The sequence below is a fragment of the Aythya marila genome (assembly GCF_965140915.1).
Source record: "Aythya marila genome assembly, chromosome: 17".
In the NCBI taxonomy this organism is placed as follows: domain Eukaryota; kingdom Metazoa; phylum Chordata; class Aves; order Anseriformes; family Anatidae; genus Aythya; species Aythya marila.
This window is the reverse complement of record NC_139058.1, coordinates 4,226,264-4,241,907: the sequence shown is the minus strand read 5'-3', so window position 1 is coordinate 4,241,907 and position 15,644 is coordinate 4,226,264. Positions and strand designations below refer to the sequence as shown.

General features: G+C 48.7%; 1 protein-coding gene across 3 annotated transcripts in view; it reads right to left on the bottom strand.

The window, feature by feature from the left end:
• The window catches only part of AIFM3 (AIF family member 3), a gene marked incomplete at both ends in the record, with an annotated part of 31,028 nt that extends 16,078 nt beyond the window's left edge, over window positions 1-14,950 (bottom strand). For 2 of the 3 annotated variants that reach the window (XM_082773918.1, XM_082773919.1), the window contains 7 exons: window positions 525-637; window positions 1,432-1,528; window positions 2,411-2,455; window positions 2,939-3,048; window positions 4,824-4,933; window positions 8,983-9,196; window positions 14,833-14,950. In XM_082773918.1, the coding sequence (XP_082630044.1) occupies window positions 525-637; window positions 1,432-1,528; window positions 2,411-2,455; window positions 2,939-3,048; window positions 4,824-4,933; window positions 8,983-9,196; window positions 14,833-14,863 (720 nt within the window). Of the gene's footprint in view, window positions 1-524; window positions 638-1,431; window positions 1,529-2,410; window positions 2,456-2,938; window positions 3,049-4,823; window positions 4,934-8,982; window positions 9,215-14,832 lie in introns of all 3 variants that reach the window. The other variant, XM_082773920.1, reaches the window with a different exon arrangement.
• Between the last annotated feature and the right edge of the window lie 694 nt (window positions 14,951-15,644).

Genomic DNA, 15,644 nt, shown 5'->3' with positions numbered 1-15,644 from the left:
TGATAAAAATGTGATTAGAAGACCATCCTGTCGCTACAAATTGGCATTCAGAATGGAATGTGTGCCAGAAAAAGTGATCTTTGCACTGAGATCAGGCTATCTGATGAGCAATAGTATTAGTAACTGTAGCAAGGTGCATCACTGCATCTTAAGAAGCATGCACTAATAAAAATCCAGGTAGACAATACCATTTGTTTACAAGCCCCATTTCATTGCTTTAAAGATTTTGATACAGAAACATAGGAAGCAGATCCATTTAGGTACAAGCAGGCCAAGACAGCTGCTTGTAGACCTATGGAGAATGACCTGGTTTCTATGCTGGTGAACTCTTGTTTGGAGTTTGTACAACTCACAACACCTCTTCTGTGTTCTGACTTTCAGTCACTAACAGAAAAGACAGCTCAAGAAAAAAGAGAGACAGGACTAATAAGGAAAAAAAAACATGTTGGTGCAATGAGTAATGGTGGAGAAATGACATAAGGCAATTTGTAAAACTCAGGTGACATACTCAAGATGATACAAACCTTACTGAGCTTTGGTCTATCATAGGGCAAGTGTCTGTCCATTGTGCACATTACAATCCTGTCTGAGAAACCCTCCTGGCGCAAGGTCTCTGCACAGACTAATCCAGCTGCACCTAAAAAAGAAGGAAGAGACATGGTATTAGGTGGTCTGAACCCTTTGAATGAACTCTTTCAATGCCAAAGAAAAAGATGGATCTGAACAGTATCATGTTTTGGTCCATCTACAAAACACTGCTATCGATGGAGGCAGGGGGCAGTGGAAGAACAGGCAGCAAGGCAGTTGTCCTGTGCATGCTGCCTGGAGCACACTAAGCCAGGACGGATGCTGCACTGACACTGATTATGCAGGGCTGGAGGGGGAGTCTCTTCCCACTTAAGGAGCTTTGAAATCTCCCTTCCTGTTCACCAGAACAGACCTTATTCTTCAGAAAGAGCTGTCAACGTAGCCTGAAAAAAGCTCTTTCAGCAACAACTAACATCACCCGCTGAGCATATTGGCTCAGGATTTGGATGACTATTTACCTGCAGCCATGCTGTGCTCCCTAAAGAGCCCAGCTGCCCCTGGCCAGCAGGAAGGTCACACTCCACATCTCAGTCAACAAACACCATGGGCACAAGGAAGGGAAAAATGCTGCCCAGCAGCAAGGGAAGAGCAGGCCTGGCTGGTTTTCCCTCTCTACTCAAGCTGTGAGACATAACTTAGATGATAGGAGCAGCAGATCACAGCGTGCTGAGCATTCCCACAGCTTGCATCTGGTGACCTGAGGGCTATAATGAAGTGAGAACAACCAAAGTGCCCTGCGCAGCCATTCCCTCCTAGCCCCAAGGTCCAGCACGGCACAGCCTGTGCCCTCCCACCCTCTGCTTCACCGAAGGCACAATCCAGCCTTCCAGTGCAAATCAATACCTGCACCGATGATCAGCACGTTGGTACTGCTCAGGTTATAGTTGCTCAAGGAGATGCACTTTGCCATCATCTTTGTCCTCCTCTGTGTCTGAAGAGCCTATGCCACCAACAGCAAGAAAAACAGTCATTATCCTTCAACACAGGGTTCCAGGTGAGGTCTCAGGAGAGCAGAACAGAGGGGGACAATCACCTCCCTTGACCTGCTGGCCTTGCTGCTTTTGATGCAGAAGCCATCAGAGGCCAAAATCCAGCACAGCCCTAATCACCACATCCCACCTGCACCAGCTGGAGCAGTGTGATTCAATTCCAGTGACCTGTGGGGATCAAACCCCTCAGGTGGTGAAAAGGTCCGGTTGGGCCAGAGCACTGAGCCTCTGTACTTACATATGCATATATGCAAATGTGAACCAGAATAAAAGTCTTTGTAGAAAGAATGGCACTGGCCTCAATAGGCTTCACTCTGCATCCTGCCTTGGAGAAGACAGCCCTCCCTGCCCACCCACCCCATCCCTCTCCAGTTGATGTCTGTGCAGAGATGAGCTCCGCCATCACCACGCTGCATTCAGACCCAGCTGGTGAGGCCACGCATCTGAAGGGAGAGGCCTGCTTCATGGCCCAACCAAACTACAGGCTGCTATGAGCTGAAGGAAACATGGCGTGAGTTCAGGACAAGCATTTAGCACGACATCCTGAACTCACAGACACCTCATCCAGCTCAGGCACCCTGGAGCAGCTCCTACCAGTCAGGGGAGTGCAGGAGGGTGAGGCGGAGATGCTACAGCTCTGCCTGGCTCCACTCATGTCCCAGGGACAGACTTCAGGATGTTGTTCGAGACAGGGTTGGGCTAGGTAGACCTTTGGGTTACTCATTTTGAATGCTCACACATCCTTCTGCTCAGGTACTTCTTCCCCTGCCTTCCCCCGTGGAGGCAGCCATGGGCCTTATTTTTGGGGTGTCAGCAGTGGCTCAGCCTCTCACCTGCTTGCTCGCTCGGATGTACACCTTCTCCTTTTCGATCTTCACCTGAGGATGACAAACAGCAGTGGTTTGCAGGACAGCAAGCATCTCTGGTGTGAAAAAGGTGCCTGCTCCGTCTGTGCACCAACTTCTGAACACAGCAGTGGTCTCCCAAGCCCACCTGCACTGCAGAGCTCATGAGAGAGCTGTCCAGGCCCCCAGGATGCGTCTTGTCTAACACCAACCATGCTCTGATGTTCAGTGCAGAAACTGCCCGTCTTAACCTGACTTCTCCCCCAGCTTGAGGGCTGTTTTCTCCTGCACAAGAAGCCTCCCAGACCATGCACCTCCACCCTCACCTTCCCAGGACTGCCTGACATCCAGGGGGTGCAGACAGAATGACAAAAGGAGATGCAGGGAGGACGGAGTGCTGGGTGATAACGCTCTCCACAGGCCATTCCACCACATTCATGGGAAATATTTGCTCCACACCTCTGCAGAAGCCATGCTAACATTCATTTCCTCTGCTGCAGGAACAAAGGTTCTCACCTGGAACCTGGGCAAGCTGTCCAAGCCAGGAAAGTCCTCTATGTCACCAGTGCTGATGTTGAAGCAGGCTCCGTGCCAGGGACAGCGGACTCTTCCTTTGGACAAAACCCCTGCATGAAAGACAGCATAGCCACATCAGTACGTCCCTGCCCACAGCCCACTGAGGTCAAGCTGCTGCCCCCAGCTGAGGGCAGAGGGGGCAGAGGCCAGGTCTCACTGCCAATATGCTCCTAGGATTCTAGAATTCTTCAGTTTCACCACAGCTGCTGAGTGAGGTTGACCTGAAGGCCAGAGGTTGCTGTCCTGAGCCTGCTGCAGTGGCAGGAGCTATACACCTCCACGCAGAGCAGTTTCAATGTCCAGACTCTGAACATATCTCTGTGACACTCTTCTCTTTACCTAGAGCTGTCATCTCTCCTACAGGGCACACGGCAACTGTCGTGGATGTGGATGGCCAGCAGCATCTTGGCTGCTTCACGTGGGCTTCTCTAGCTTGTGCATGGGACTGGTCCAGCCATTTGGGCTAGAGGGTGAGGTGCCAACTGGGATCCTGGGTGTGGGATCCTAGCTCAGATGCCCTCACTGAGAGTGCCCCTTCCAATGCCTCCGTGCACAGCTCCACCAGCTCTCTGCTGTGCCTACAGGATAATCTCACTTAGGGATCACATCACCAGGTCCTGCGTTCATCTCTACAAGACCGGTACCACCACAAGCAAGCAGTGCCTCAAGCAGAGCATCACGTATTTAGAGCAAGCCTATGTCAGAACAGATGCTGACACATCAAGGAGTATGCATGCCACTGGAAAAGCACGGGGCATGTTCAAAGCGGTGAGGTCACTCCTCATAAGTATTTGCTCTGAGTCTGCTACCTTGGACTTTGTCTGTCCCTGCCTGGAAGAACTGGCTCGAGGCAGAGTGAACTGCTAGAGTTCAGCTGTGCTGGGCTCATCCTGAGTTGGTGTATTTGCTTGCTGCACTGCCATGTCTTGTCACTAGATGCAGGGACTCAGGGGCCGCCCCTCCTGCATCTCCAGTGAGATCGCTGTGCAAGGCCACAAGGTTGTTGACACCAGAGGGGGACAAGCAAGGCCGAGAGCATGCCTGCCTGCACCCAGCACTGCTGCTGGTGCCAGGACAGCACGTGAGGATACCCTGCCACCTTCCCCAGCACCCCTCCTCCAGCCAAGCGCCCACAGTTAAGGCACACGGCCAAGATGGCACTACCAGGGACCCTTACTCAGCCCATGAGGGCAAACCTCTGTACATCACCCCACTTTCACCACTGACAACAGAGACGTGTCTTTTTGCTGCTGAAATAAGTCAATTGGACCAAAGATCCTTCCCTCATGAACATGATTTTGATTTATAGGGAGTTGTGGATTTTTGTTTTTTTTAAGACTGGGTGGCCTGAAAAATCATAAAATGCAGAAGATTGTTGTTGTTTGGTTTTTTTCTTTAAAACATCTTTTAACTCCTCAATGGCTGAGAACCAGTAAACAGAACAAAGCCCCATAAAATGAGGCTCTGTTTGGATGCAGTAAGCTGAGGCTGTCTCACACAGTCCAAGAGAGGGTCAGACCCCAGCTGAAGAGACAACACGTAATGATGCTAGATGAGTTTCGTTCTCTCAAGTCACCCAAGCAAGCCTCAGGCCTGTGTCAGTGAGTTCACCAGCAAACCAAACCCAAGGCTGAGTACCCTCGGAGGCTTCTGCACTGCCACCTTTCTGAAGACACATTTCCCTCATCGAGAAGATGCTGGGATGAGGTTAAGAGGAATGGCACTACCCGATACTCCCCACAGCACCCATGAAGGACCTCGGGGCTGCCCTTTGCAAACACTTAGCCTCCCATTTTTATGCACACAGCAAGTGATACAGACAGACCTTTAACCAGCGGGGCCCCATAGTGAGGGCATTTGTGTCCCATGGCGTAGAACTCGCCGCTCTCCTTGATCAGCAGCGCCTTCCCGCAGCCCAGGTCCACCTCACGCATCCTAAGGAGGAGGAGCACAGAAGCAGGTGGCAGAACAGCCGGTGCCAAACCCTTCACCCTGCACTCCAGCCCCATTCCACCCTGCCCAGCTCCTCCTTCCTCCAAACTGCTTGCCAATGGCTCTGGGTGGCTCGCAGGTATTGCCACCCCTGCCACCAAGCTGGCCTTGGAGGTGGCTCTGCTGCTGCCAGCCCACACCAGATCCAAGCTGGGTCACCAAGCAGTGCCCAGGAGAGGAACCTGTGACCCTTTGCATGCTCTGTGTCAGGGGCTGGGCTCTGGTCCTGGCCACGTCATATGGGTCACATTTTTTCTGATAGAAACCCCAGGACAGCTACACCTGACTCCCCTGCTCTTTTCCTCTGCCGTTTTTGCAGAACACAAGTCAGATGGCAACCTGCCCTCCTGCTCAGGCTGTTGGCCCAACAGTGGGGATTTGTCTCCCTGCTGCCCCAGCACTCAGCTTCAGGCTTTTACAGGAGCCAACCTAAGTGCAGGCAGTCCCCCAGGAGGCAGTCAGGTGCTCTTTGAAGCACAGCTGTTGCTTGTGGAGATACCCTGGAAAAAGTGTAATTAGCACAGCAAGCATCCCGTACACAAAGTTTGTGGTCTCACGATGGGTCCCCCACCAGCTACATCGGGCTCCAGCCCCAGCCACCCTTGCCCTAGCCAAAAGCACACTTTTGCCAATCATGCACCCTCTCTCCAAAACAAAAAACAAAAAAAAAGCCACCACAGCATCCCCACCTGCTGAATGTGTGGTTAATGATGCTATCAGTGCTGGGAAGTTAAAGTTTAGAAAATCATACAGGTTGCAAAAGCCCTTCAAGGTCAGAAGTCCAACCACCAACCTGACCTACTAAGTCCCACCACTAAACCACATCCCTAAGCACCACACCCACACATCTCTTAAATACCTCCAGGGATGGAGACTCCACCACTTCCCTAAGCAGCCTAGTCCAATGCTTGATGACCCTCTCCATGGAGAAATTCTTCCTAATGTCCAATCTAAACCTCCCCTGGTGCAACTTGAGGCCATTGCCTCGCATCCTATCCCTAGTCACCCCAGAAAAGAGACCAGCACCCTCCTCACTGCAACCTCCTTTCAGGTAGGTAATTGTAGAGAGAGCTGCAGAGTGTTTCCACCTCACGGTCCTATTCAGGCTGCATTAGGTGTACTGTATGTATCACTGGTGTGCACACAGCAAACCCCCTGTGCTCAGGAAAACTGGCCATGTGCGAGCCACGAATGCTGTGTATGCACCACACACCTCGATCTCAGACAAACAGGACTCACTTTGCATGCCCATTGCAGTTTGGGTAACATCACCCTAACCAGCACCCAGGCTGCAGACACACTTCTCCTGGTGAAGAGGGGTGTGAGACCAGTGCTCAGTCCACAAGCATGCCCAAAACACCTGCAGACCTACCTTGGATAAGTCCTCAGGCATGTGCATGCTTCACCTGCACGAACTGTCCCACTAGAGGAACAGCAGATGCTGATTTTCTTTGCTACCTCAGTCAAAAGCAGCAGCAGAGCTCGTCACACTTGCCCTGGGAGCCATCCAGCCCTGTAAGCTGGCAGACGCCCTCCCAAGCAAGGCAGCTCTGCTCCCTCCCCATGCAGGACACTTGGCACTCGGGTGTCCCTCAGTCAGCACAATGGGGATAGAGCAATACAAGTCCTGCTGCATTCCTCAGCTGTGCAGTGCTTCAGATAAAACCTGTGGCTCTTGTTAAATGACAACCAAAACTACACAGGAAGATAAGATAAGATAAGTGACTTTACAACTTACCTAAGGAACTGTGTGATCTGACAGAGGGAAAAACAAGACCTGGCATCTTGAAGGCAATGCACAGCCACCTTCACTCAGTCCAAAGTGAGCAAGAGAGTGGCTGGCACTGCACTGCTCCCCACTGAGCTGTTTCCCCAGTGGGAAATTTGTCCTCTTGCCCACTTCCCCTTCTAACCTGGGCAGCATCAGCAGAAGCTCGGCTCTGGCCCACAAAGGACGTGGCAGAGGAGGCGCAGGTGGCTGGGGGCTGCTTTCTGGGTGCAGCTCCCTGAACTAAAAACACTGAACTAAAAACTGTGTGCTCCCCACCCCAGGGCCTGTCAGCCAGCTAGGAGGATGTCTGGGCAAGGCAGCAGCAGAGCTCATGCACCAGAATCCTTCACTGGTTCTACTGGGACCGTCCTGGTGCCAGAAAGTTCAAAACTAACTCTATTAGAAAAAGAGTCATTCTGAATTTAAAATGTCCGCTGATGGGAAGTCTGCTGCAGTACTTGGGAACTTGTTTCAGTAGTTAAATGCACACACAGTTGAAGTGTGAGCCAGTTTCCTGACTGATTACAGCTTCTAACTCTTGCTTTACCTGTTGCCTGTTCGACCAAGGAGCTTTCTGCTACAGCCACATATGTTCTTGCATGCTGCAGCCAAACCACTCACCCCTCTGCGACCTACAGAGTAAACCAGGCTCTTACACTCGTTTTCTCTGTTATAATGCATGCTTTCCAGGGAATATACTTATCTAAGCCCTAGTTTTCCATTATGTTTCTTGCACTGGGGCACCAAAACACAGCAAACTCTTTTAAGGAACACCCCGAACATGAACTTAGCACAAGCTGCCTCCATGAGCACCTGGCATTTCCTTGGCTGCAATGACTACAGCAGCCACCAGGCTACATATTCTCCCTCTTGACTCTCGAAATTCGGTAGGGCAGATTCACCGTCAGGATCGCCCCTGTGCAACAAATATTCCCCAGGACTGTCTCTTTTTGGCTTTGCTCCAGCCACAAGTCAATTCCAGTATTTGCCTGTCCTCTCCCAGGTCCTTCTCCCCCTGCCTTGCCTCTGTCCATTACTTGCCCCAAGCAGCCTTACACTCACTGTGCCTTCCTTACACCCAGTGTGTCTTTACTGATGCCTCACCAGAGGCCATTCACCCCCAGGTCCTGACAGACCTCCATCCTTCCTCTGAGCAGCAGCAGAAATTGCAGTGTCGGCCAAACCTCTCATGAAGATTTAATCCAGCAGAGAGTCCAGTGCATCCCTTTGTAGAATGGTTTAATACATGAATTCCCAGAGATGAAAAGCACAGTTTATTCCTGGATGAACTTTGCTAACAAGAATTTATAGCTCATGATGCCCCGTAAGTTTAGCATGAAGTAGCTTGTATTAAATGGATTATTCTAGATCATCATCACATATTATTCTATGGTATCATTACATGCAATAGCAAATTAAAGCAAATGCTCCCAGATTCCAGCTACATCCAGCTTCACCCAACTGCTCACTGGATTCAAATTACATGATTTTTCACACAGTTCAGCCTGTTTGGATTCTGTCATATTAATGGGACACGCTGCAGAAAAGGCTCATCTATCCCAGGTAAGAAAAATGTGCCTATAAAGCACAGTGACTGGAACAGGCACTTTTCAGAGTTCAGAAAACTTGTAAATCAAGGTGAAATTGTGCACAGCTGAAGTGTGCTGCCATTAGGAAAAACTTTGGAAAATTGCATTTTTGGTGAATGAACAAGTCAAAAGAAATGCGCTCAGCTAAAGAAACAAGGCACTGCAGAAATGGTGGAGCACACGATCAGCCCCTCCATCCCACACATGCACTATTCATGCTGCTTCATAAAAATACTAAGGCCAGTATAATACTAATACTAAATTTATTTTGTAAGTTATTTGTAAATTTAAATAATAAATTAATAATAAATTTGTAAATTTATAATTGCCAAGGTTGTCTAACACAAGCTGAATAGAACCTGCTGAGAAGTTCTGTTACAGAGCATCAAGTCTGTCTAAGATGGGTCCCAGGAAGGACTGCACACTTTGAAGGGAACAGCAATAATTCAGGTAAAAAACAGTTGTGGTTACTTGTCTGTGATGTTATTTTATTCAAGATATGAAAGCAAAAAATCATTTTAACAAGTTAAATCATCATCTCCAGAAACTAAAGAACCAGGTAGAGGGTCTAGCTTGGATTATAAGATCTCCTGAGATTTTTCAAGTTACCTATAAAGACTTTAGGCACTTACTGTCCGTTCTCCAGGTCCTTCACATGGCACACAGATGCTTCCACCACATCCTTTGGGTTGTGGTAAGGATTGCTGGCAATGGGGTGTTCCTCAAGATGATAATGCCGGGCAGTCCCATTGACTTTGTAAATCAATGGGCTGGCTTTCCCATTGGGTGACATCTCCTCTTTGCTTCTCTCCTTCTCGGGTATCACCACCTCAATTTTCACTTCAACTGCAGAAACAAACAAATCTTCATTAAAACAAAGCCAGAGGTTTTGCTGCCATGATGACTCTCCCTCCTTCCTTGGACTTCAAAAGGGGCTGACAGATGTCATCAGAACTGACATTTTCTGTCAGCTTGCTTGGGAAAAAATATTTGATAGCAAACTTGGCTTGATTACTTGAGTCCATTATTCCACTGCTCTTTCTCAACTGTGCACCTTTGCATTCATAAAGTAAATATCCTTGCAAGTAGGCATTACTCATTGGTGCAAAACAATCCATCTATCACAGTTCCTGTCCTGTTTAATGCAAAATAGCTTCAGAAAGTTACGCGTGAGCATACCAACAACTCTAGGTCTCAAAGAGACTTCAAAAAAATCTTTTGATTGTTCGTAAATAACATTAACTGGAAGCGAAAGCCATCACTGAATAGTGTTTAAAGCTGGTTCATTAGATGGAGACCAATTAATAAAGAACTAGTATTAAAAATGCTCAACATTATTTCTGTAAGAGGTTTTCAGTGTAGAGTGAATCTTCAGCATTAAAGGGGAAAAGCAAGAATTGTCTGGTTTACTTAAGTTAATACTATTGAGCGTGTTTGACTATAAAGCATCCCTGGCCATGTAAGGTCAATCGACAGCTTTCTGGAAGAGATTCTCAGTGATTTCACTGATTTCAGACTTTACATTCTAGCAAAGCATGAGGATCTGTGCCCAAGTGGGAGCCGGACAAGCACTCTTCTAGTCTCAACCCCTCAACTGAATGTCTGTGTCTGAGCCCTGCACCTGCCAGTGTGATCCACTCGTGCCTGGCTGGGCAGTGGTGATGTCCCAGCTCCAACCTGCACCTCCAACCCATGCAGAGGCATGGGGGCACAGGAGCCCTCCCAACACCTTCGTGAGGATCACATCTGCACAGAAGTCCTCTTCCTGGGAGCCAAGAAAGCTGCTCCCTGTAATAGGAACCCCTTGTGCCCATGCAGTGGTGCTAGGAGTTGCCAGGAGAGGTGCTCCCACATCAGCTCGTTCCTAGATACTCCAACTTGTAAGCGACAGAAAGTGGGAAGAATTTCCTTGGTCATTGATGGTACTAGTCATCCAGCCTTTCCTTGGGCATGACTAGTTAGGGTCTCTGAGCATCACTGGGGTGCCACAGGAGAAGGAGGACAGTCACAGCACATGCCAGGGCCTTCAAGGAACTGTGTTTTCTTCTAAAATCAGTCACGCCAGATGACAGCTTTGACTTTAAAAATATATATTTCAGGTCCATAGCTGTCAAACAGGCACAAAATATCACTTTATCTCCTAGGCACCTCATGAAACTAAAGCCGTTAATATTTATAATAAACACCAGGGGATTTTATAGCAAGCTGGGCATAATTGCCAGAGACCAAAGAAGCACCCCGAGCATGTGGGTGAGTATTTAGCTTTCCCAGTCTTGTAAATGTCATGAAAATGAAGAGCTGTACAGAAGATAAAAATCAAAAGCTCACAACTGAAACAGGTTAAGGACAGGCAAAACCAGGGGAATACCACGTCCCAGTGTAGTGTGGTAGGAAACTGCTCCCACCACATATGGCACCAGCCCAGCATAAAGCAGAGAGTGGTCAGTTTGCTCCAGCCTAGCCATGGAGCCACAGAGGACAGCAAGCACCTGAGCATGGAAAGGGCAGGGAGCAAGGTCTGGGCAGGCAGGAAATGAAGGTACTGAAAGCTACAAAATCAAGAATACACTGCTCCCTCATCTCTGTCAAAGCCCCACTGTTTCCTGCTTAACAGAGCTGAGCACACAGTCCAGCTGAGATGAGTGGAGATGTCAGCACATTTTGCGTGTTTTCTCTCAATCCAGAAGCAGAGATGGGGAAAAAGTTGGCGTGGAGGTTACCACATTGACAATCTTTCAATAAATGAGTAGATACCAGACAAATTATGGAAAACAAATATTTTTCTCAGCAGGGAAGATGCCAGAGCAAAGGAAATCACCAAGAGATGATCTCGAAAGAGATGCTCCAGCCATGCTGCTGAGGTCAGAGCACAGAGGCTGCCCCTCGCCTGCCATGGCATGGCCAAGAAGACCTCTGCAGCTGTCTCCTATATAGGACAACCACACTTTTCCCCTTCTGGCACACTGGAAACAGTAGCTTGTTATGAGGCCTGTGAGCAGCCACTGTCTGTGCTTTTCCACATCAGCATCTAACACTGCATTGTGCCCTACAACCAGCTTTCACTTGACAATATGACATCTGCGATCCTGCATGACTGGACGAGGCAGTCCCTGCATCCATCCCTGGAGCTGCTTTGTGTTGAAGCACCCAGCCCTCACCATCATCACCATAGGTTCATCTATGGCTCTGAGGGACAGAGCCAGAAAAGTGAAGTTCTGCACGCCTACGCTGAACTGATAGAATGACAGAAAATGTGAACTTCTGCTGCATCACTGTATCTGCCATCTGCAGGAGTTACTGTACACAAATAGGTCCAGCTCTATGCACTGAAATAAAAAACGCTGTGATAAGCCCATGTCTTCCTGGTTCTCTCCAGGGGCAGTGCAGTGACACAGCTCCACTCCAGCAGGCACCCAGCAAAGAGACTGCTTTTTAAGCGTGGCTGTCCTATAGCATTTGGAAAAGCTGGCATGAATTTTCCAGCACAGAGCTAGGCAATGTAATATACATCTGTTTATGTCATTTCCTGTAAAACACTTCCAGTCAAAGAAACATGAGAATCACTTCGTACAATTATGAGGCTGATCAGTAATTCAGCAGGAGCTAATGCACCCACAGTTTCTTGTGACTAAACAGCTCTGTAACAGGCCATACCGGGGTTGCTAAAAATCAAGCACCAAAATGATGATAATTTTTGGTGTGCATGAAAACAAAGTGCCCTGGACTGGTGTCTGCACCCAACCCACCCAGGGCTGCTGGACCCACAGCTGGGCATCACCATGCTGCTGCAGCCCCCTGTGCAGGATGATGCCTTCAGCGATGCTGATGCTGCTGAATTCTCTGCTCGTGACAACCCCCCTAGCAACTGGCCAGCTGTCTTGAAATTTAGTTTTCCAAACTATGTTTGGATCATGTGAGGACACGGAGCACCTGGCAATCCATGAGCTTGCATGAATGAAGATGGAAATTTAGATCTGAGCCTTTTGCTTGTTTCCCTGTCAGAAAGATGCCTGCAGAAAGCAGCAGCTCTCTGGCACCGCTATACTGCAGCATTCTCAGCTCTGCTCAGCTCTCATTGAGCAGGGACTGGTGTGCCACCCAGCTCTGAATAAATGTCACCAAGGAAAGGAAGATGAAGCACCAGATCTTATCCCCACTATTTCAGGTCCCTTGTCTCCATACAGGTTGATTCTCTCTTGCCTCTCCCCAACCCTTTGTCCACCTCAGTCCCCATCTACATGTACACGTGCTCACCCATGCCTCCTGCCCACATGTCCCTACCCAGTGTTTCCTTGCCCCAGCCTCCTTCCCCTTGACACTGCTCTGCCCTTTTTTTGGCGTGAAAGATACTCAGAAAATGGTAGAGTTAACGACAAAATTGTAAGATCAAATGTGTCTGGTTCTACCCTTTCTCTACAGAAGTTACCACGCTCCTAAAACCCAGGACATGGGCAGTGAGAGATGTGACAAACATAGTAATAATATATATATATGCAGAGACTGAGGGCTAGGCTTCAGAACAGTATCTGGAGTCATGGGACTGCAGCACTAGAACAGGAGACTACATTGCTACTTGAACATAAGTTCTTAATTAAGCAGTGATCTTTATATCAGGATTGGTTGGGCTCTGCAGCAGCAGACGGACTTTGGGGCTGGGTGCAGCCAGCACAGTTATTTACTCCCTGCAGGACTCCACTCCTGCACTGGTTATCTGCCCATCGGAAGGTCTTCCTGGAATACAGAAATGTGTTATCAAGGTTATCTTAAGAAATGCTGAGACTTTGGGGAAACTGAGGGTCTCTCTCAGGTATAAGAAGATGGAGCAGATAAGGACCTCATGCAGACCTCTCAAAAGTCTCTAAATAAGTTAAATTCTATTGACTTCAGGCTGTACTTGAAATATTTCCTTCATGTTAGAGCAGTACTAATAGAGAAAACAGCGCTACTTTGTCCTTGCATGGCCTGCTCCTCATTTGTACAGGGGATAGGTGGATTTTTAGAAATAGTAAAGTCCAGAAGCTAGCTCTGATAGTTCACTATTCCTGCAAAGAACATGAAAAACAAGTGTCATAAAAAGGTTGTGAAACCTCTGGCAGAGCAGTCAGTATCTGCAAATCTGTATTTGTTTATCTCACTGCACTCAGAGGTTTTATAACCACCAAGGTGAAGCACTTGCAGTCATTGGTGTGCTAACAAGGGCTGGGGAAAGGCTCATCAAGCGATTCTAAAGGCTGCTAATCAAAAAGAGAGTTGCAGGAGTGTTGCTTACAGGGTGGCATTTTCTGTCATTGGCCCTACCATGGAAATACAGCTCCACATGAAAATACACAGCTCAGGAAATGCGCCTGCAGAGCACTTTTGTTTCTGCATCAGTCCAAGATTAAACACAATTTTGCTGATGGTATACAAAATAAAGTGGAACTGCCAGCAGACTTTGCTACAAGTTTGTTCAGTGATGGTATTTATTCCTGGATGTGTTTTCTTAAAGAGTTCAAGGAAGGCTATCAACAGTGTGGCTCTTCACGAAAGAAAACTTACAGTTCTGCAGGGAATGTGAAGACAGGAATTTGACCACACTATCCAATGCCATATTATTTGGGTACCACAATCTCCAGTGAAATAATCACAGCACAGGTCAGTGACAGAAACCACCTGTAATTTTTTCCTTTGCGTCTCAGGAACTGCCCACATCAGCATCAAAGAGAATTTGTATGCAAAGCAAGGGCAGACAACTTCAGTCTAGGGACACTTGGGGGCTTGCAGACATGACTTGTATCACAGCAACAGACTCTCGAATCCTTCAGCCTGAAATCCCCACTGCCTGAGACAGTGGAGACAAATTGCCCAAAAATAGGTCCACAACAGGAACTTTTCCACCCACAACTGCTACACATGGATGGATGGATGATCTGACAGATGAGTGCTGTGAGATGATTGCACTTTCATTTGGGAATGAGCAGGTGACAAGGACAAGGAAGTTCTTCAGGTCCTTCTCAGGTGGCCAGGATGAAATGCAGGACACGAACTCTCCTTGGGAACACCAACCACGACAGCCTGACACCTGTGAGCCCTCAGGGACCAGCACCACTGCACATGGTGAGCGATGCAGAGCCCCAGGAGGCCACTGGGACTGGGTGGGATGCAGCTGAGATCCAGAGTATTTGCATGGGGTCACGAGGCAGCTGGAAACCAGCTATCGATGAGAACTGCAGCCACCAGGGCAGGGAGGTCACTCTGGGAGGGAAACGTTCCTGCAGCTTCTGGACGTGGCTCTGCATCCATGGTGGCTACGGGCTGGGCACATGCCCTGCATTCCCCCACAGCCCCGCGGGACTCCCCGCCGCAGCCAGAGCACAGGAATTTGGGGGATTAGCAGGCAGTAATCCTCCCCGCAGGAGCAGAGAATTAACATTCCCCAGCAGGGCCTGCGGAGCTGCTGCTGACCTACATCCCTGCCACCGTGGGGCAGGCGCGATCGTCACCTGGCTTGGGCTTGGAGAAGCATCCTCCCATGGCGAGCCGAGCAGCGCCTCGCTGCAGCCCTCGCGCTGCACAGGACACAAGCCAGGGACGGGGACGGTGGGAAGGTCAGCGAGGGCGCAGGCACATCCTCGCATGGCAGCCCTCCTGCTCACACCGTCCTGGGCTTCGGGCTTCCTTCACCACCTGCATGGAGGAGAAGAAACGTGTGAGAAGCAATGCCTGGGGTGAGGGTGGGTGTTGCAGTGATTGCTGCGAGACCCAGGCAGGCGGTGACACAACGGACAACATGAGACTGCGGCACCAAGGTCACCCTTCTGGGGTCCACCGGAAAATTCCATCACCCTTCTGAAGTTTAAAACTACAAACCCCATATGATTTATCTTCAGACTTCATTATACTTTCCAAAGCCCTGTCTTTGGTAATTAAATCCTTAAGCACTTAGGTCTGAGCCCAAATGCAATGATTAAACCATAAATACAGTTCAGTCAGATTTCTGCTTTTATTATTAGATGATGGGGAAGAAAAAAAAAATCCACTTTACTCATTCTGCAGTCCCTTTCCATTAACACTTATTCCTGCAGAAATCCCATTCCCTTTGGAACAGTTATTTATCTGAGACAGGGTTTTCATTATCTTGCCATTTTGCACCAAAACCCAGTTTTAATACTGTTAGGTCAGGATATTTTATGTTTAAGTGGGATGGCCAAACAGAACTCCAAATTATATTTAGCTCATTAGCTTTGACAGATACTGCTCTCAGTTTTGGTACAGACTCTAAGAATTGGGATAAAGGTTTTAGGTTATACTCCTC